The 21853-nt window shown below is 43.3% G+C and overlaps 1 protein-coding gene across 4 annotated transcripts in view; it reads right to left on the bottom strand.

The window, feature by feature from the left end:
- Positions 1-2432: 2432 nt before the first annotated feature.
- The window catches only part of DCDC2 (doublecortin domain containing 2), a 170927-nt gene continuing 151506 nt past the window's right edge, over positions 2433-21853 (bottom strand). For 3 of the 4 annotated variants that reach the window (XM_086706121.1, XM_086706123.1, XM_025917264.2), the window contains 2 exons: positions 12283-12585; positions 2433-7779 (listed from right to left, as the gene is read on the bottom strand). In XM_086706121.1, the coding sequence (XP_086562247.1) occupies positions 7675-7779; positions 12283-12585 (408 nt within the window). In that variant the 3' untranslated portion in view covers positions 2433-7674. Of the gene's footprint in view, positions 7780-12282; positions 12586-21853 lie in introns of those variants that run through there. The other variant, XM_086706124.1, reaches the window with a different exon arrangement.

Here is a 21853-nt window from a genome sequence, read left to right as displayed (position 1 = left end):
TGCATTCATTCTGATGTTTACAGCAGCATTATCAACAATAGTCAAACTATGGAGAGAGCCCAAATGTCCAGTGACTGTTGAATGAATAAAGAAGATGTGTACGCACACACACACAATGGAATATCAGCCATCAAAAAGTTGAAATCTTGCATTTGCAACAACACGAATGGAGCTAGAATATATTAATTATACTAAGCGAAATAAGTCAACCAGAGAATGACAAATATCCTATGATTTCACTACTATGTGATGTTTGAGACAAAAAAGATGAACATATGGAAAGGGGGAGACCATGGGGGAGAGAAGAAAGGGAAACAAACCAGAAGAGACTCTTAACTATAGAGAACAAACTGAGGGTTGCTGGAGGGAGGTGGGTGGGGGATGGGCTAGATGGGGTATAGATACTAAGAAGGGCACTTGTGATGAGCACTGGGTGTTGTGTGTAAGTGATGAACCACCGAATTCTACTTCTGAAACTAGTATTGCACTGTATGTTAATTAACTAAAATATAAACACAAATTTTAAAAATACAGAAGAGAAAAAAATAAAGGAAGAAAAGCCAATAAATTAGAAGCCAGAGTCAGGGAAAACAGCAATAATCCTCATGCTTCTCTGTATCCACAAAGAATAATAAATACAGTGAAACCAAGAGGTGTTGCCTCATTGAGTTTTGAACTTAATGTGTGTTTTCTTTTTGCATTTTAAGATCATTTTTGTGATGATTAAACCAATAATAAATGGAAAGAGAAGTGCAGGACATCCCTGTGTCATTTTATGTCATTTTGTTGGTGAGGTTTGCTTTTTCACTCGTGTGGAGTAACAAATATACGTGGGTCAACTGCACCAGAAGCGTTAATGCATTCTCCTCCGTTGTGGGGCCCCGATCCACATCACGTGTTTGTTATCACGCACCAAGAAGGCAAAATGCTTGGGCTTAACTGCCTTTGTTTCTCAAACACGAAGGGGAAAACACAAAACGACTTTAATTCATTAGAATGAAGGAAGGCAGTGACTCACCCACAAACTGAAGCAGAATTTTAGCTGATCGCTCTGTAAAATTTTTAAGTTTAAAAAAAATTGTAAGTTTTTTCCCATAGTTATATCTACACAAAATATGTGTAATTCGTGCAACTTGTCCCGTTTTTAAAGATATCTTTATTTTATCATAACAAAAACTCTGGACCGGTGTTTCCCTAAGACTATCTTATAAAAGAAAAAATAATGATTTTTTTAATATACCTGAAAACTCTATCAACTAAACATGTACATGAAGATGTAAAGAAAATTTTTTTTACATAATGAAGCTTAATATCCATGCTAAACAAAAACAGAAGTATCATTTGGTGTGTTGAATTTCCACATAGTTTAAAAAAAAATTCTACTGCATTTGTGGAAAATGTCATGCAGAGAATTGATACATGCAATATTAGCAACAAGACATCATACACAAAAAACAAATTGCCCAGACACATGTGGGTTGTATGAAACACAGATACATTTACTCAAAAGATACAATAAACTTTTTTTTAATCTCAGAGTGAGCACGGATGTAGAAGTAAAAAAACAAAAAAAAAGAATGCTCATAAGTTGATCAAAGTACAAATAATTTTCCTTACAAAGAGAAGTTCTAAACATAAATCTACATAAAAATAATAAGCTCAACTTAACCTTTACTTACAACATCAGTAATCACCCATGATCGCTGTACACAGTAAAGATTTAAGGCACAAAAAAAGCAGCAAAGCAAAATCCAGGCCAAGTTTTTCTCTAAATGTCTTCTGAAATTGACTACGGTCACTCCCTCTTCCCACTTGCCATGACAAAGCCAGTGAGTGGCCATACATCACTCAATTAAACTGTGTGCTCTGAGCTGACAGAACTACATAGAATTCATTTGATCCCATTCACAGATTGAAGCTATGTCTGCTGTTGGCTTAAGTCAATGGAGCTCCATTACTTACCTCCTGATTTTAGAAATGCTTTATGGTTATCCAGACATTTTTAAATTCTTTCCTAATTCCCATTTTACAGGATGTTCTGCCTCTTCAGAAACAGTTATTTCCTGGGGTGCCTGGCTGGCTCAGTCAGTTAAGCGTCTGACTTCGGCTCAGGTCATGATCTCACGGTTCGTGAGTTTGAGCGCCGCATCGGGCTCTGTGCTGTCCGTTCAGAGCCTAGAGGCTGCTTCAGATTCTGTGTCTTCTCTCTCTCTCTGCCCCTCTCCCGGTTGCACTCTCTCAAAAACTGAATGAACGTTAAAAAAAATTTTTTTAATCGTATTTCCTTCTTCATCAATATGTGGGGGCACACTTTCATTCTCTACCCAAGTCACTTAGACTTCTTGGTAGGAAATACACAAATTTTATGTGGGAAGAACAAAAATCACCTATTTCCAGTCCAGGGTAATTTCTGAAAAGCAAGAATCTTAAGAGTATTTACAAAACTGATATTTAATAACAAAGAACTTATATGCTCATCACTTTAGAAAAAACAAACTAACCTTAAAAAAAAAAAAAAAAAAAGAAAGAAAGAATAAAAGAAAGTGGTGCCATTCCAGGACATTATAGTCACCTAAAGAGGCTACAAAGCTCGAGCACTGAACTAGAACATTATAGACAGAGTGGTGAAGTACTAAGTCTTCTATTCTATTCAGTGGACCTGGCTACTTGGTACCAAAAACAGTCCTCTATGCATTCATGTAAATCATACACACACATTCACAAACAGGGACAACCATTTGACAGAGCCTCTGTTAGTATGAAAGATTCTGCACCTAGAGCATATGGTACTTAAGGCTGGTAACAAAGAACTAAGGAACTGTACTCTCTAGTTACTTCAGGAAAACAAGATTATCTATCATCTATCTATCTACCTACCTACCTACCCACGATCCACCCATCCATCCATCTATCTACATATCATCTATCTATCCATCCATCCATCCAGCTATCATCTATGTAGTATCTATCTATCTATCTATCCATCCATCCATCCATCATCTATCACCTATCTTTCTAGGTATTTATCTATCTATATATCATCCACCTGCAATCACCTCTCCCTAGAATAGATTTTTCATTAAAATTCTGATAGCTTTCTTAGTTTGAAAAATTTAATTCTCTTAAAGCCTTTAGGAAACAAGTTTTAAAGCACCATGATATATATCATTTCTTAGCATTTCCTCTCCACGTGTTTTTAGACATTGCTTCTCTCAGAAGAGCCTTATTCTATTAATAATGCTGTGCCTGAGGAGTCCTTTTCAAGATTTTAAAGTGTGTGAGTGCATCTGTATAAGTATTTGATATGTATATGTGAATATCTATATATATATTCTATTTCTGTTCAGATTGGCAACAGTTCAGATGTGATGCTTTCTCTTTAGCAACTCGATCTTCCTTTAAAAATGTTTCTTTTGATACTTACTGAGCAAAAATAAAAGTACAGAGCTAATTCCTTAGGAGAGTCAGTTAATAACATAAAAAAGCCTTCCCGATGTTCTGTGGCAATTCTGAATACACAGATGTTTCCTAGGAGAATGAACTTCTTCCTTTGTGTATAAGATAGGTCACATAATGAAATGTTTGAGGATGTTGGTGTATGAGTTACAAGTTGGTGTGTGAGCTACAAGCTGAAATTACATGAACAATTTCGCATTAGTACGGCTTCACAATCGTAAACCCAGAGATATCTAATGGACTCCGAGCCAGATATACGTAGGATGGTTCTGTCTTTACAGACCACTGTAGGAACCAAAGGTCTCAGAATAAAACAGGAGGCATGAGAGTATCATGCTCTTCCTGTGAGTCTGACATTTGACTATTCCCCCAGAACACATATGGGCAAAAAAATGTCTTAGTAAGTGAAAAGTTACTCTATGGCTATGGAGAAAAATAGTGAGTAAAAGGTTACCGTATGGCCATAGTATCATGTTTTATAACTAGTGATCGATGCTCAGTAGCTATTTAACAGATACTACCGCCAGATGAAATCTCCTTAGCATGAAAATGATGTTAGCTAAAATCTGTATTTGCTCTGCGAAACTCTAATGTTCCACTTCAACTGAGACACAAGTTGTTTATAGATGTCTTAAAACCCAATTAAGTTTGAGAAAAGAGTCCCATACAACTGAAATTATGGAGTGTGTACACACAGCCTCACAAAGAACTGACAGCACAAAGCGTTCCGTTGGTAATCACATCAAAGGTCTTGTGAGTATTTCACAGCATCCTCTCATTCGGAAACAATACCTGACGTCTAACCGAAGCGTCTTCTGCTCACTCACATAAATGGTCCCCAAATCTGTCAGTGAGTCCAGCTTATTAACTTGTGCTGACACAGAGGCCACCATTCCCATGGAGAAAATGTCCACGTGTGGGAGGTGAATCAGCTTTTGTCACTTGTGTTGACATCATCTCCAAAATGACGTCCACATTTTCCATTCTCTGTGAATGGTGTCTTCCCTGATCTGACGATGCTATTTCATTCATGTTTGTTTTTTTTTTTTTAGTAATATATGTTTGCAAAGTATCTTAAAGTGATTAGTTGTGGTTCCTCCCCTCAAGTTAAGTCACAATTACATCTTGTCACCAGGTGGTAACATATGCCCGTCCAAGACAAGAATTCTAACCCGACTGTTCAACGTTTTTGCTGCCATTATTATGGCCTATCATCTTCTTCAAGTGTTTATATACTTTATTCTTCATGTAAGACAACATTGTGTTTCATTGAGATACCTCTTAAAAACTTCCTGAATTCTGTACAGTGATTTTATATCCTGCAACTTGGCTGAATTCATGTATCATTTCTAGCAGACTTTCGGTGGAGTCTATCGGATTTTCCATGTATAATATCCTGTCATCTGCAAAAAGTGAAAGCTTAACTTCATCTTTGCCAATTTTGATGCCTTTGATTTCCTTTTGTTGTCTGATTGCTGATGCTAGAACTTCCAACACTATGTTAAACAACAGCGGTGAGAGTGAACATCCCTGTCTTGTTCCTGTTCTCAGGGAAAAAGCTCTCAGTTTTTCCCCACTGAGGATGATGTTAGCTGTGGGCTTTTCATAAATGGCTTTTATGATGTTTAAGTGTGTTCCTTCTATCCCGACTTTCTCGAGGGTTTTTATTAAGAAAGGTTGCTGAATTTTGTCAAATGCTTTTTCTGCATCGATTGACAGGATCATATAGATGCTGGAGAGGATGTGGAGAAACGGGAACCCTCTTGCACTGTTGGTGGGAATGCAAACTGGTGCAGCTGCTCCGGAAAACAGTGTGGAGATTCCTCAAAAAATTAAAAATAGACCTACCCTATGACCCAGCAATAGCACTGCTAGGAATTTACCCAAGGGATACGGGAGTACTGATGCATAGGGGCACTTGTACCCCAATGTTTATAGCAGCACTCTCAACAATAGCCAAATTGTGGAAAGAGCCTAAATGTCCATCAACTGATGAATGGATAAAGAAATTGTGGTTTATATACACAATGGAGTACTACGTGGCAATGAGAAAGAATGAAATATGGCCCTTTGTAGCAACGTGGATGGAACTGGAGAGTGTGATGCTAAGTGAAAGAAGCCATACAGAGAAAGACAGATACCATATGTTTTCACTCTTACGTGGATCCTGAGAAACTTAACAGAAACCCATGGGGGAGGGGAAGGAAAAAAAAAGGAGGTTAGAGTGGGAGAGAGCCAAAGCATAAGAGACTCTTAAAAACTGAGAACTGAGGGTTGATGGGGGGTGAGAGGGAGGGGAGGGTGGGTGATGGGTATTGAGGAGGGCACCTTTTGGGATGAGCACTGGGTGTTGTATGGAAACCAATTTGACAATAAATGTCCTATTTAAAAAAAACTTCCTGAAAACCTAAGCTTTATAGTATAATGAAGAAAAGAACATGAGGAAGGAAAAAAAGATATTTCTATTAAAGAAGGAAAAGAGAAACAGAAAGAAAAGTGAAAGAATCACCTTGATAACCAGTTATAATTTCTTGTATTCAATACCTGACTTCTATAAACTATTTAAAATCATTAACCCCAGGCCCAGGAGTAGCATGGGAATTTAACATTAAAAAACAGGCTAGTCTATTTCCCTAACAACACAGGACTGTTGCTTGTAGTATATCACGCTTTGTATCATCCCACTTGAAAAAAAAATAAGCCTACTAGTAAAAAGTGCAATCTACATTTTATACCAGAAATACAGAACCCCCATTTACGATTCATCTTCTCAGATTAATATGCCCTTATATCACTCTCTCTTTCCAATACTGTTACATTACAGTCTCTGCTTATGCTTCCTATTCGTAGAAAATATTAAAATAGCTTCTAGGAAAAATACATTCATTTTCTGTAGTATTCTTAAGTCCTTGATACAACTACTTTCATTCTAAATGATTGGTTAGGAAATCCGGAGAGGAAGAAAATCTTTTAAACCTAAGATTAATAATGAATCCTATGAAAGCACTAGAAGTTTACATTTCAAATATATAACATCTACATAACTAATGAAAATAGTCTTTCACGTGAGAAAAATACATTATTTCTATATTTAAGGAAGATCTGTGTCATCTCCTAAAAATTAAGAAAACTAATACAATTGTCTTTCTCCCCATATACACCCAGCAAGGTCATTGCAAGTTGATTTAATTAGCCCACAAAATTCTAATAAGGAACTGGTTTCATGATGACAATTTAAACATTTTTCAACAATTTCTATCACATGGCTTCTAATTATATAGGGAGGAATCTGCTTGAAAGTCTAAATATAACTGGCCATTAAAATAGACACTTGCTAATACCCCTTGGGGCAAAAATATGACAAAGCTCATCCTAATAGAAATAATAATAGAAATCCTAATCCAAACAGCAAGTCAGATCAAGCAGTGACAAACTCCCCATGTAGCCTCCTCCTTTTTTCCTGTTATGCTTTCTTGGGGCTTTTTTGTTTGTTTGGCTTTGTGGGGGTTTTTTGTTTGTTTGTTTTTTGGCTTTTTTTTTTTGTAAAAAAAACTATTTGGAGAGAATTCAATCTTTAGCCAATATTGAGTCTTCTAACATAATCAGAATTTTTAAACCATCCGACCAAGCTTGGTGACATAACTGGGTTATAGCCTTTTTAATTCATGTGAGATGGGATCAGGGACAAGGAGGAAGAAGGAAGGAATGTCAACAAGTCATTGAAACATTTCGATCTACTGCCTAAAACTACACTAAAATTGGTGGTTATTAAAGAGTTTATTGCTTTAAAAAAATAGTACAGGTTTTCCTATTATCATTTCTTTAAAATTCTATGCCTTCCTAGATAAGTGCTTCAGAATAAGCTCCCATCTAATAACCTCACTTCTAAATTTATGGAAAAGTATACAAGAAGTGTGGTCCTATTCTTTCTCATTGCTTACAAAGACAAGTGGCCAATTGTCATCCAGTGCAAATGCCCCTCTATCCCTCTTAATTTTTCCAAATGACTTTTAAAAACACATCCCATGAAAAGAAGCCACTGTCCTTTAGTAGCTACTCAAAATCATCTAATCTTTCCATTAAGCCTCTAATCTTAAAATTCAGTAGGTAGCAGTCAACCATGTTGTCACATTATGTTCCGCAATAACTATATACTTATCATTCAAGTATTAGAACCCTTCATTTTTTCTGATAATGCACTCTCTTTTTAGAAATGATCTATGCTACGATGGCATAGTCCTTGTTTTGTTCATTGTTCTCATTTTCTTGTGGACTGGTGATTTTTACTTCTGGTCTTGGTGGTCTTTGAGGGTCTAAGTCAGCCTGGAAGAAAAGAGATCAAAACAAAGATATTTATCAGCTCTTTAGTTACAAACGTCATAAAGTTCACAAGGAAAAAGAAAATTACTCAGGGGGCGCCTGGGTGGCTCAGTCGGTTGAGCGTCCGACTTCAGCTCAGGTCATGGTCTTGCAGTTTGTGAGTTTGAACCCCGCATTGGGCTCTGTGCTAACAAACAGCTCAGAACCTGGAGCCTGCTTCAGATTCTGTAACTCTCTCTCTCTCTCCCCCCAACCTTGCTCATGCTCTGCCTCTGTCTCTCAAAAATAAATAAATGTTAAAAAAAATTTTTTAAAAAGAAAAAAATTACTCAGTATTTCATGCAATCACATAAACATTCAACAAAAAATAGTCCTCAGGTTCCTTTTGTTTTTCATTTGGTCAGTACCCAGTGGACACATCCCTCTCAATACCTTACTTGCACAAAAGCCCTTCCCGATGTGCTTTAAAAGCACAGACTCATTTCTTGTGCTGCAGGCTTTATTTTTCTCAATTTTTTTTTCTTCATTTCACTTTAAGTTCTTTTCAACAGCATGTTTATACTCTTCATTTTAACATTTTCGGAGAAAAGGGGAGAAGTCCAATTGCAATACTGCCCTCGTGGCCCATTAACCCAGCCCCACCCCAGATGCTCTTCTGTTAGTTTCCTACTAGAGCTCACAAATTCCTCGTGAATATGGTACCAGGTAAGACAAGAGCAGGAGAGGAAACCAAGTACAGGGACGGTGTGTCTCCAACAGCAATGGCATCTGTGCCACTGGGACTTCTTTTATGGTATTAACAATACTGCCTCGTGTACAGTCTTTCTCCCCCTAGACTGAAGTCCGAGGGGATGAGATTAGAGTCCGTTGGTTTTCCAACTCTGCTCTATGGACTCCTGGAGGCTCGACAGCCCCCACAGGGGCCACCAGTATGGGAGAGTAGGAAGAGCTCCAGGCCCCTTCCCCTACAGCCACGATACATGCTCTAAAAAAGAAAAAAAAAATTGCCGGGACTGTCTCTTATCTCACGCTACTATGTCATGAAGCGTCTCAAGTAGCACTCTGAATATAACACAAGCTCAATAAAAACGTCAGCTGGAGGGTGCCTGGGTGGCTCAGTCGGCTAAGCATCCAACTCTTGGTTTCGGCTCAGGTCATGGCCTCATGGTTCGTGGGTTCCAGCCCCACATGGGGCTCAGTGCTGGCAGCGTGTAGCCTGCTTGGGATTCTCTCTCTCTCTCTCTCTCTCTCTCTCTCTCTCTCTCTCTTCCCCCCCTGCCCCTCCCCCACTTGCGCTGTCTCTGTCTCTCTCAAAATAAATAAACTTAAATAAATAAAAACATGTCAGCTGATTGTTGTGCTTTTGACATGTGCTTCGCGATGTCTTCCTACAATCACAACACACAGTGCACCTAAGAACTCTTAGGTGGAACGAAATGTTACACAACAAACTGAATCTTTAGTCATCGCAGAAGTAAAGAATCCTTTTGAAAAAGTTAATTTTTAATATGTAATTTATAATTCATATACACCTTGTTATGCATATATTCGATATGCTTAAAACGTACCTGAACTAGCACTTTGGGGAGAAGGAAACAACACGTAACTGCCATTATAAGAGAGATGAGTCAAAAAGGATTAAATCTCTTTGTGGGGAATTGCTTTGCTTTGGCATTTGCATAGTTCTTAAAATCCCTAACTCATCACATATCAGGTACTTTTCATTTGCAATTCCACAAATTTAGATTCACTGTCAATACATACCAGAACACCTGTACTTCAAATTATGGAAACTTATCTTGACTGAGGCCCAGTTCTTATAAAAGGCCTATTTTTTTTAATGTTTACTTACTTATTTTGAGAGAGAGAGACAGAGACAGAGACAGAGAGAGAGGAGGGGCAGAGGAGAGGGAGAGAGAGAATCCCAAGCAGGCTCCACACCGTCAGCATGGAGCCCAATGTGAGACTCAAACTCACAAACTGTGAGATCATGACCTGAGCTGAAATCCAAGAGTCAGGCATTTAGCCAACTGAGCCACCCAGGCGGCCTTTTAGGCCGCTTTAATTAAAAGTTAAATTTTATTTTATTTTTTTTTTTTTTTAAATTTTTTTTTTTCAACGTTTATTTATTTTTGGGACAGAGAGAGACAGAGCATGAACGGGGGAGGGGCAGAGAGAGAGGGAGACACAGAATCGGAAACAGGCTCCAGGCTCTGAGCCATCAGCCCAGAGCCTGACGCGGGGCTCGAACTCCCGGACCGCGAGATCGTGACCTGGCTGAAGTCGGACGCTCAACCGACTGCGCCACCCAGGCGCCCCAAAAGTTAAATTTTAAACTTTAATTAAAAGTTAAATTTATAGAATGGAAGCACAGGTAATCCATTCATTTCTTTTTTTTTTTAATTTTTTTAAATGTTTATTTTTGAGATAGAGACAGAGTGTGAGTGGGGGAGGGACAGAGAGAGAGGGAGACACAGGATCCGAAGCAGGCTCCAGGCTCTGAGCCATCAGCACAGAGCCCGATGTAGGGCTCGAACCCACAAACCGTGAGATCATGACCTGAGCCAAAGTCGGACACTTAACTGACTGAGCCACCCAGGTGCCCCTATCCACTCATTTCTGTCAAATCTATGTAGGTTATAACATTGAATGGAAAGCTAGAGCCCTGGAAAAGTGCAGAGTTGGATCTTACTATCTAGGTCTCACACACGATTTACACTTTGATTTCACGCTACGAACTTTCAGCAAAGGCAACTACAACGAAGAGCTTCACGAAGCCTACTATTATAGCTGCCGTATAAACGAGGACACTGTTCTTTCTCTACATTATCATGCTTTCCATAGGATGCCCTCAGATAAACCATCCTGCTCCCCCTGGAGAACGCGTGCACACACATGTGTGTGTGTGTGTTCGTTCCTTGGGAAGTTCATTTCATTTCCTTATTGAGGGAAAGGAAATCATGTAATTGAATTCTTCTTTGAATGTCAGCTACAAACAACTACAGGACACAAATTTTAGCTAAATTTTAGTAACTCTGTAGAACTGCGGATGGGGGGGTTTCTTCCTGACAACCACTGGGATTCTCTCATCTTGAGGAAAGATGAAACGGGGGACACACTGAATGTTTTCATTTAGATTAAGTTGATAATGTTTTTTGTAGACGCCAGACAACAGATTCCAGTTAACTCTGTCCTGGTAACTGAAACCTGACCTGCATTTTACCATGACTAAATTCTATCCCCCCCCCCAGTGAAATAAAACAGATGAGTGAAAATACTAAATCATCAAGAAAAGCCCACTCATCATATGGGGCATCAGGAATAAAGAGAGGGGGTTATAGCTGGAGGGAGGCAGGCCCTGATAAGAAGGACAGACAGGAAGGAAGGGCACAAGCAGGTACTGAGCCTGCTGTGGGGTTCATCCTTCCTCTTATATGAGGACATTGAACTTTAGCCTGTTTATTAGACTCTAATTTAACCATCCATCCTGTGGTAGAATGCCAGCACTTGAGACTATCCTCCTGCAGGGGCAGTGGGGTGAACACAGGCTGGGAAAGAAGGCCTTACCACATGTTTCCTTACCCTCTCTGTATAATAAATAGAACTATATATTATTAAGTGCCTGGTGCATGGAACACTTAATTCAATTAATCCATTTAATGTGGAGTAAACAAGCTAAACTTTAACATCCCTGGAGAGCAAAGACGTCACCCATGACAGAGGTGATGTTCTTTCTTTCATGCCTAGGTTTTATAACCTTGATGTTCATTTCTTCCTTCCACAGTCTTAACTTGTTTGCATTTGTTTATATGTGTTATATACATTCTCAGGAGCCTCTGAAAACTTTGGAGAATGAGATAATGGATGGGTGGATGGATGGATGAGTGGATGAGTGACTGGATGGGTGGGTGGCTGGGTAGATGAGTGGCTGGCTGGGTGGATGGGTGGGTGGTTGGATGGATAGGTGGGTGAGTGGATGGATGGATGGATGAGTGGATGGATGGATGGATGGATGGATGGATGGATGGATGAGTGGCTGGCTGGGTAGATGGGTGGGTGAGTGGATGGATGGATGGATGGATGGATGGATGGATGGATGGATGGACAGGGGGATGGGTAGATGGATGAACAGATGGATGGATGGATGGATGGCTGACTGGGTGGATGGATGAATGGGTTTGTGGATTGGTTTGTGGATGGATGGATGGATGGATGGATGGATGGATGGATGGATGACTGGGTGGATGGATGGATGGATGGATGGATGGATGGGTGGATGACAGAAGAGATGCACGGATTCTCTGGGGATGATTCATCTGGTGGGTGACATATTTGTTAACTGACTGAAATAATACAGTCAAGTAAATGGTATTGGGTCATTCCCTGCTCAACAATAAGTGTTTCGATGCAAGTCTCAAGTGCTTGAATAATTCCCTAAGTGCGTGAGCAGGTGTACCAAACACACACTCACGCGTGAACACAAGTGAGCAAAAGCAATAGAAATACCTCATCCTGTCCACTGCCAGCTCCTTCAGACTTTACTTCTTCGTCCACTGTGTCCTGAAGCTCCGTGTTAACCTGATCCAGCTCCTCGCCATTTTCTTCATCGGTGCCTCCATTATTGCGAGTGGGACCCGCCTGCCCCTCGCCGGGATCGGGGACCTCCTCGACTTCCTCGGGGGCGTCTGCAGCCTCCCCAACTCCTCCCTCTTCAACTTGGCCATTCACTCCCGAAAAATCTTCTTTCTGCTCTGCTTCCTTGTTGGCTTTCTCTCCATCTTCTTCCTCACCTACTATTTCTGCTGGCCTCTGGTGGATCAGAACGAGTGACAGGTAAGAGAAGCGTGACAGAGATTTTCCACTGCACAGTATAATGCCATAGTAATTATTCTGCTACCATCAAGTGAAACATCCTTTACTTAGCACACAGTGTGCTAACCCTTACTGAGTACCTACTGAATGTGACCCTTCCCAAGGACTTCCTCACTTACTCCTCACAACAATTATTATTCCCTTTTTACAGGTGAGGAAATGAAGGTATAAAGAGACCAAATGTGTAGCCCAAGATCCCACTGTGTATCAGTGGTAGAGCCCGAACTGGAACGAAGCATGTAACTCCAGAACCAGTGCCCTGAAGGCCCGTGGCAGAGAGGAAGCCAGACTGCAGGGCCCTTGGCCGATATCTAGCAGAGCCTGGCCGATATCCAGAGTCTTTGTGGAGAAATCATCATCCTCATGGCTACTGCCAGGTGTGTAGTTACATCTCCAAAGGCTAAAAGAGAGCAATGGTGGTGGCACCAGAACGGGAGCCCAGGCTTTCTAACACCAGCTGTGGACCACTTTCCGCACAACGCCTGGGCGCGGACGGCCTATCTCTAAATGCAAAAACAGTCACACAGATCCAAGGTCAGAATGTATGTCCTTTCTGTAAAAATAGTAAGTGCTCAAGAACGTATAAGCTCAAATGAAGCATTTTACTGTTATTTTGGTACATGTAAATCTGCTTCAAAAGACAGCAGGGGGCCAACGACCAGAGCTAAGACCCTGGAGAAAGACCCAGGTTCAAGCCCTGGCCAGGCACTTACCGTTACCTAACTTCTGTGAGCGCCAGAACCCCCACTGGTAAAATGCGAGCGTAATAAAACCTCCACGGGGAGTCAATGAGAGAAGTTACATGCAGTGCCTACCACATCCACCGCATCACATGCCAAGGAAACATTAGGGTCGCTTTGTTTGCATGATGCGTTCTGTCCTGGAACACTCCTACTTCTTCACTGTCTCCAATAAAATAATAGCTTGTTGTTCGGTTTTGTTTTTAAGTATAGACAGGATTTGTTCCAAGTTAGGACCCTAGACCTGTCTCTTTCTGGCTGATACCGGACAGGTCGTGTAGTCCTTCAACAGCTATGATAATATGCAGGTTTGAGGGGCACCTGGGTGGTTCTGTCAGTTAAGCTCAGGTCATGATTTCGGCTCAGGTCGTGACCTCATGGTTCGTGAGATCAAGCCCTGCATTGGGCTCTGTGCTGACAGTGCAGAACCTACTTGAGGATTCTCCCTGTCCCTCTCTCTCTCTCTCTCTCTCTCTGCCCCTCCCTGCCTCTCAAAATAAATAAATAAATAAACTTTTAAAAAAATAAAATGAGGGTTTGAGTTGCTATCAACCCTGATTCTCTCCCCCCCACCTTCCAGCTCTGGAAAACCATTCTCAAACCGCCCAAATGCTCGTTACAAGGTCTCGACGGTCTTCTTGCACAAATTAACGTAACGCTCTCCATTTCTAAAGTAAAGAAGAGATACAGAACAGAGTGGGCTGAAAGTTCAGGGCAAAACTCCACACGCTGTTTTCAAGAGGAAAGAGTTGGAACTGTGAAGTCATAACAACCTGGTCAATCGAGTCTCCGAAAGATGCACTTCAAAAAAAATGAAGGAAAAAAATTAGTTGTTCTTAAGATATCCCCATAACCATGGTGTTCATCATCACGCAGCTTAAATTACAGTACAGTGAGGCTGTGCCTCTCCTATTTCCATGCAGATGCTTAAAGTCAAACAGCGTGCGGCCCCACGATCCTTGAGCTGCTGTCTGGGGTGAGGCTCTCGGGAAGGCCAAGAGCTGGACAGAAAGGGAACAAAACATGGTGAATCTGCCAGTGGTGCTAAGAGGCACGACAGACACTTATGTAATGGAGACTAAAGGAAGGATGGTGAGAAAAATCTCCCATCTCTGCACAGGAACACACACAGCAAAGCCCCGGGCAAGCGATGAGCAGAGGGAGGGTCCGGTCAACGAGAGGGTGGGCTCTGTCATCACGAAAGCAGAAGAAGGGGAATGTCCCGGGCCAAAGGCGGCACGTCCGCGTCCCTGAAGAGCAAGGGCTTCATGGTGGCCTCCTCAGCAGGACACCAGGATGGAGAGGGGATTCTGGGCAAAAAGAACCATAACAAGGGGCCAATTCAGAGAAGCACTGTGGGTGGCTTCCCCCTTATTCCCCCTCACACATCACAAGAGACCAAGAAAAGGCCAAGGGGTCTGGAGCACAGAGAGCAAGCTCCCTTCTTAGTGACTCTGAAGGACACGAGTGGTACACGCCGTGCGACCCTACGAGACATCTGGAGGAGGGCTCTGTCGCCATGACGCGCGTGAGTGGACCCGGAGCGCCCCCCTGGGCTGAGCAGTGCTCTAGACTCTGGGCATTCAGAGACAAATACGACAGACAGATACTCTGCAATCAAGGAGCTCAGAGCAGTGTGGGAACAGGTGGCATTAGCGCGTCAGGACAGGGACCTTTCACGCTAGGTGTGGCGGCCTCTGGTCGCTGTGACTGAAATCCCACATGAACGCCGTTCACAGATGCGGTTCGTACATGGAGCACTGTCTCCCGTGAGTGCCAAAGGTCACGCTCTGGGCTTATCTGTTCGTCCTTCCATGAAACCCTCGTAACAGCTCTGCGGGGTCCACTGCTTATTCCCCGCTACACGCGGAGGGAGAACTAGGAACCACTCCACGCCTTTCGCATCTGCATCGCACAGGCGGGAGACAGGTAGGGCCAGGACTTGAACCCAAGGCAACAGCCTGCCCCAGAGTCCCGGTTTCCTTCCTTAGAGAAATAACTCGATAATCCGTTGTCTCACCTGGTCACTAAGGCAAGCACTCTCAAGTGCACTTTCAAGGACCAGAGGGCAGGACGCTACAAGGCAAAACTGCTTTTAGTGTCTAAGTAATTACTGACTGGAAAGCACAAACATTTCTGGATTTCTGTTAAAGACTTTTGCTGTGATCTAGGGAGGGAACATGATAAAGACTTTTAGGCAGAGTCCTCAAAGCCATTACATAAACAAGAAGCCAGAAACACAACCCGCATAGGCTGCCGGCAGAAACAGACTGCTTTTTCAATTATTTCTGAGAATTGGGTAATTGCATTTCACCCTCCTAGAAACTGTCAGTGTACCTGAACGTGCCCAATTCAGAGCAATGGTTTTGGTTTTAAAGGGAAGTGATACTGATTTTTTTTAATAAAAAAATATTTAATAATAGTAACAGAAAAAAACTCAAAATTGACTGTGATCGTGTAGGAATCCGGACCTGTCCCTGGTCTCTGTGGGAATATATTCCAAGAGCTTGATAAAGTCTGTTGAGGTGACTGACTTCTGTGTAAATGGGAAAAGTCTGTTTTCCTCTCCTGAAGTTGGGATTTATAACCTAAATGTTGCAAAACGAGTGGGAGTTGGCTTTCAGTTTTTAGTTCTGTGTTTCTCATCTTATCCTTTTTCTTCACTCCCAACTCCCAAACACATTCACACTTTTCCTTCCCTTTGATACAAGCGGACGGGACAGACTCCAACCTCTCTACAAAGGAGGAGATGCCCAGCCCTGAACTGAGGCCCTGGTCTCCCCTCCCCACCATCAGCATCACCACTCACTCACACTATTACGCTTCCGTCCCGTTATTTCTATTAGACTTCCCCAACATGGCTGTTTTACAGTCATCGCATGAAGCCGCAACCGGTTAGCTCAACCTTTCGAAATGCAAAAGATTAAGGCGCAATACCATACCAATTTGATCAATTTAAATAAGACAGCAGCATGAGTTAAAAGGTTTATAATCCTTTAAATATCCTGAGTGTAGAACACAATTTATTATTACTACAACACTACAATTCAGCACCCCCCCCCCCCAAAAAATCCTCCGTGACAGATCTGTAATGAATAAATGAAAAGCAGTGTGCTTTTTGGTGTAATCTCCTTTGAAGCAGGCATTAAATTATTAAAGATGTTTCCAGTGCACACATCAATCAAATCATCCCCAGAAGGAACACTGGGTTTCACACCCACACACACACACACACACACACACACACACACACACACACACACAGACGCGTGCGCACACATAAAATCTATACCATGGTGAGGGCCTGCAGAGAAACAAAAGAACACCCCTTCCACAAGAGGGAGGGGGTTCGCAGTGAGAGCGGTCCTTCCAGGACAGGACAGCCAGGAAGAGAAAAGCAAGGTCAGCAAGATGCACCTTTCCTCAATCCCTTCCGTCCTCCTGCACAGAGACACTCTCCAGGACGACTCTGGTTCCCCACACACAACCCTGACCCGGCATGCGGCCCTAGCCGTGGGCGCCCACAAAGGAGAGTTGACTCAGCAGAACGCGGTTCTTAGGAGGTCTTGGGATGTCATCTCACAGCTAGGACGGCACTCCCCTGGGGGGCAGGCTGCTCTACGCACAGCCAGACACAGAAAGTCACATTGTAGGGCTTCATTTCCACAAAACGCTCACAGGCCTGACTACAAAGACAGGAAGCGGATTCGTGCTTGTCCGGCTTGGGGAGAAGAGAAAATGGGGAGAGTGTTTAGCAGGCACGAGGTTCCCTTTTGGGGGGACAGGAGACGCCCTGGAACTAGACAGAGGGGACTGTGGCACAACTGCGAGTGTTCTGACGGCCAAAGAGCTGTGTATCTAAGAACAGTTAACGCTGGGCACCTGGGCGGCTCAGTTGGTTAAGCGTCCGACTCGATTTCAGCTCAGGTCATGACTTCACCATTCATGAATTCGAGCCCTGAGTCAGGCTCTGCGCTGACAATATGGAGCCTACTTGAGATTCTCTCTCCCTCTCTCTCTGCCCCTCCTGCCCCTCCTCTCAAAATAAACAAACTTAAAAAAACAATGGTTAATGGTTAATTTTATGTTATGAGAAACTTGCTTCACTTTTTAAGGAAACTATATGCCCCAACTCCTGACCACCAGGTAGAGCTATGTGGCCACCTCTGTGTGTCTGCTAAGATGTCCCCAGTATGTGCCACCTAAGGGACCAACCTCTGCTTTACTCTGTAACTGCACTCTGGGCAGACACCTCCCTGTCTCAGGTATAAAAAGCTTCCCTTCACAGAACATTCGGGGATGCCTGGTAGGTCCTCATTGGCGGTGTTAAATGAATAACAAGGCTGAATGAAGAAACTAACAAACACATCTGAGACCAGCAGCTTACTTAGAATTAAAATATAGAAAGTACTAGAAAAATATCCCTACTCCCCCGACACCCAACAAAAAAAAGTCTTTGGAACTATTTAATTTCTTCAAACTCCCCAAGTTGCTCTCAGCCTCTGCCCACTTGGCTGGACCTGCCTGACTGCGGGCTACGCGGCCCCTGTCACGGCTAGCCAGACACCGGCATGAGGTCACTGAGCATGGCCGTCAGGTGCGTGGAGACCCTGTGCCACCCCCACCTCAAAGAGCCGGACAAAGACCCTGATAATGTTAACAACTCAGATACAGAGAGGTAGACACAGCAGCCAAAGCGAGGGGCTGGGGAGTGTGGGGAGGACGGAGCAGCAATCCCAAAGGAAGAAGTAAGACAAAGAAACAGCAATTCAACTTGAGAGACAGAAGGAAGGAGGAAGGGAAACAGGAAGGGGAAAGGTCCTTTTCCCCCAGGTCCAATCACAGGGTCCCTCCTGCAGAGAAGGAAGCAGAACTCCTGTGCATGACCCCTCACCACTCCACCGGGCAGGAGCCAGTGCTCAGGTGATCCCCAGAGACCGTGTCCATACCTGAGAAAGATCACAGGGGGTTCCTGCATGAGGTCTACGACTGCTGATGTTTTCTGCAATGCTGGCATCACCCGGCAACGTGAAATACACACTGTGAGGGGTGAGGCAGCTGTGACCGCTGCTTCAGGCCAGCAAATTCACCTCACCTCGCCTGAGCCCCCTCTGGAATCCGAGGACGATCGCAGCGACCTCACAGGGCTGTGGTAAGGAGGAAACAGGATCGTGCACGTAAAAGACCACTGCAAACTTAACAAACTATCTGTATGTTTATTAGTGTTATCCCTCCACTTTTCTGGCCATTGAATGGAGGGAGTTGGGAGGTTGTCCGATGAAACAGTAAAGTAAAGGGTCTGCAACTAACGGAAGTGAGTTCGGGTGGGCCCCTCAGGACCGTCTCCCTTCTAAACCTCTGGGGAAGGAAAACAAACAAAACATCAGATCGAGACGCTTAGCGACGGTCTTGCCCTTCTCAGTTAGTGCAGTTAAAAGGCAGGCTGATGTGTGCACGTCTGGTTCAGTGAGACTGTCGGGTGTGATTTCCACAAATAAAGTGATCCCTGCTCTTAGTTACGGCTGGTTACTCTTTGCTTCAGAGTCCCCTGCCTGCATTTCTCGCAACTAGTTTGCCACCCAGTAGCTCTGTTTCTCAACTGCCGGCCACTCTCTAAAGTCACGCAGACGTGCCCAGCAAGAGGTACCAAGACCCAAAGCTGACCTGCATGAATTAGTATGTACATGCGGGTCGCGTACTTCGCTGTGGGGTGGAGGGCAGGCCGGCAGGAGCCAGTTATGGGGACAAAAATGACAGGCAGGCAGGCAGTAGCATCTCAGGCTTCCCAGAGCACTTTCACAAATAGGTTCTCATTGCATCTCCCAAGCAGCAGGCAGGCAGGGTGGGAAACTGAGCCTGAGAAAAAGCCAAGCATCTTGCCAAGGGTTACATGACCAGTGGGTGGTACCTTTCATTTGCACTGAAAAAAACAAAAAATGGACAAAGATTCCAGTTGAGGGACACGGCTCCCAGTAGTTTATAAACTGGTCACCGTGGTAACCAGGCACCTGCTCAGCCCCACCCTTACAGTGTGACAAACAAAGTGAAAGACAGAGGGACTGGCTGGCTGAGTGGGCTCCATGTCTCTCCTCAGCTCCAGTCATCTATCTTACAGACACAAGACTTCAAAAGCTGTGCTCCCTGAATATTATCCCTTTGATCTATCAGGCAGCATCAGGCCAGAGACAAACCCCATTTTCCCACTGTTTTGAGCTGAACTGTATCACCTCAAAATTTACATGTGATGGGGCGCCTGGGTGGCTCAGTCAGTTAAGCGTCTGACTCTTGATTTGGGCTCAGGTCATGATCTCATGGTTCCTGAGTTCGAGCCCCACATTGGGCTCTGTGCTGATGGCATGGAGCCTGCTTGGGATTCTCTCTCTCTTTCTCTCTCTCTCTCTCTCTCAGCCCCTCCCCCACTTGTGCTCACTCTCTAAATAAATAAGTAAACTTTAAAATTTTTTTACATGTTAAGGTCCTAACCCCCATTACCTTAGAATGTTACTATTTGGAGATGGGGCTTTGGAAGAAGTAATTAAGACAAAATGAAGCCCATTGGGTGGGTTGTAATCCAACATGACTGACATCCTTATAAGATATTGGGACACTTATATTAGATCTAAGTGTCCAACTTCAGCTCAGGTCATGATGTCACAGTTCATGAGGTTTGAGCCCCGTGTTGGGCTCTGTGCTGACAGCTCAGAGCCTGGAGTCTGCTTCAGTTTCTGTGTCTCCCCCACTCTCTGCCCTTCCCCTGCTCACCCTCGCTCTCTCTCAAAAATAAACATTGAAAAAAAAGAAGAGATTAGGACACAGACATGCACAAAGTCAAGACTACGTGAAGACACGGGGAGGAGACGTCCATCTACAAGCTAGATAAACTGTACAAAACACGGCATTGCAAAGGCGATACATGAGGAAGATACTTTTACCTAAAGAGAGAGAGCTCAGAAAATACCCACCTGCCGACACATCGATGGCAGACTTCTAGCCTCCAGAACCATCCACTGTTGAAGCCACCCAGTCAGTGGTACTTTGTGATGGCAGCTGAGACCACTACACTCAGCAAGTACCTCCTGACGTCCCTGCTGCTCCCTCCCCAGCCCACGTACATCCACGTTCAGATTCATACTCTTCCTTCATTCTCCCTCTCCCTTCCCCTGTTTCCTTAAAAAGCCCATTAGCACACCTTCCCATTAGACCCGCCTTCTCTCCAAGCCTTCCTGGCTCCCTCAGGCAGCCAGCACACCCTACCTGTGCCCTCATGGGGCTGGGACGGGTCAAATGCATCAGTACACTCTGCCATGGTAAGTGTGAGATGTGTGAAATGAAAACAGTGGACAGGAGCTGCTATCAAGCAGACGCCTCCGACAATATTTGGAACGAGTATGGAATAATGGGGAAATATCCGCCGTGGCTCTACAGAAGCCGTCTGGAAGTTTCTAGAAGCAAGAGCTCTTTCTTATTCATCTTTGTGTCCATCACCACATTTGCCATGGTATTATATGTCCACTGTCTTGACCTAAACACAAATGTGCCTCCCACAGGTAAAAGCCGGCACAGTATGTCCCTTTGGGAAGGCAGAGATGATGGTAACACGGCTCACATTTACTGAGCCTTGTCTAGATACCTGGTCACAATATAGTCACAAATGCACCACTTCAGAAAGGCACTCTAATTGTAAATACTACCTTGAAATAATGCCCCTTTAAAGGAAAATAGTATTTTTATTGTAAAAAATACCAGTGTAAAAAATACCCATTTTACTGAAAGTTGGGAGAATATCTGGGGCGCCTGGGTGGCTCAGTCAGTTGAGCATCTGACTTCACCTCAGGTCATGATCTCACAGTTTGTGGGTTCAAGCCCCACATCGGGCTCTGTGCTGACAGCTCAGGGCCTGGAGCCTGCTTCCGATTCTATGTCTTCCTCTCTCTCTGCTCCTCTCCCGCTCACACTCTGCGTCTCTCTCAAAAATAAATAAACGTTAAAAAAACTTTTTAGAAATTAAAAAAGAGAAAGTTGGGAGAATACAGGATTGACTGTTGACAGAATGATGGTTAGCCATAAAGATAATTCTACAAGGTTTATTCTAATTACATCACCCTGCCATCCTTTATGAGAGTCACATCATAAAAAGGAAACACAGCACTACAAAGGCAATAAATCAGAAAGCTACTATTACCTATGCTTAAAGTCTTCTCCCTTAAAATTTACCTCAAATTTTACACAACTTGTGACTAAAGTTTCAAGAGAACCCGTTTTCTGGTAGCAATGGTTTCTCCAGAGTTCATTCATCCTAAAATCTCAGGACTAGCTCATGCCTGCGAGTAGCTGCGGAATCCTTTATCCTGTATAAAGTACAGTTCCTATGTTTCAGCAGAGTCACGAAAGGATTATACCCTCTCCGTGATACTCACTAAACCGATGTGCATGATGGTTCAGGGATCACAGAAGTCATCCAAATG

Source organism: Puma concolor, chromosome B2 (genome assembly GCF_028749965.1).
Source record: "Puma concolor isolate L17-30 chromosome B2, mPumCon1.1.hap2, whole genome shotgun sequence".
Classification (NCBI taxonomy): domain Eukaryota; kingdom Metazoa; phylum Chordata; class Mammalia; order Carnivora; family Felidae; genus Puma; species Puma concolor.
Note: the sequence above shows the minus strand (reverse complement) of the source record. Positions and strands in the feature narration are given on the sequence as shown.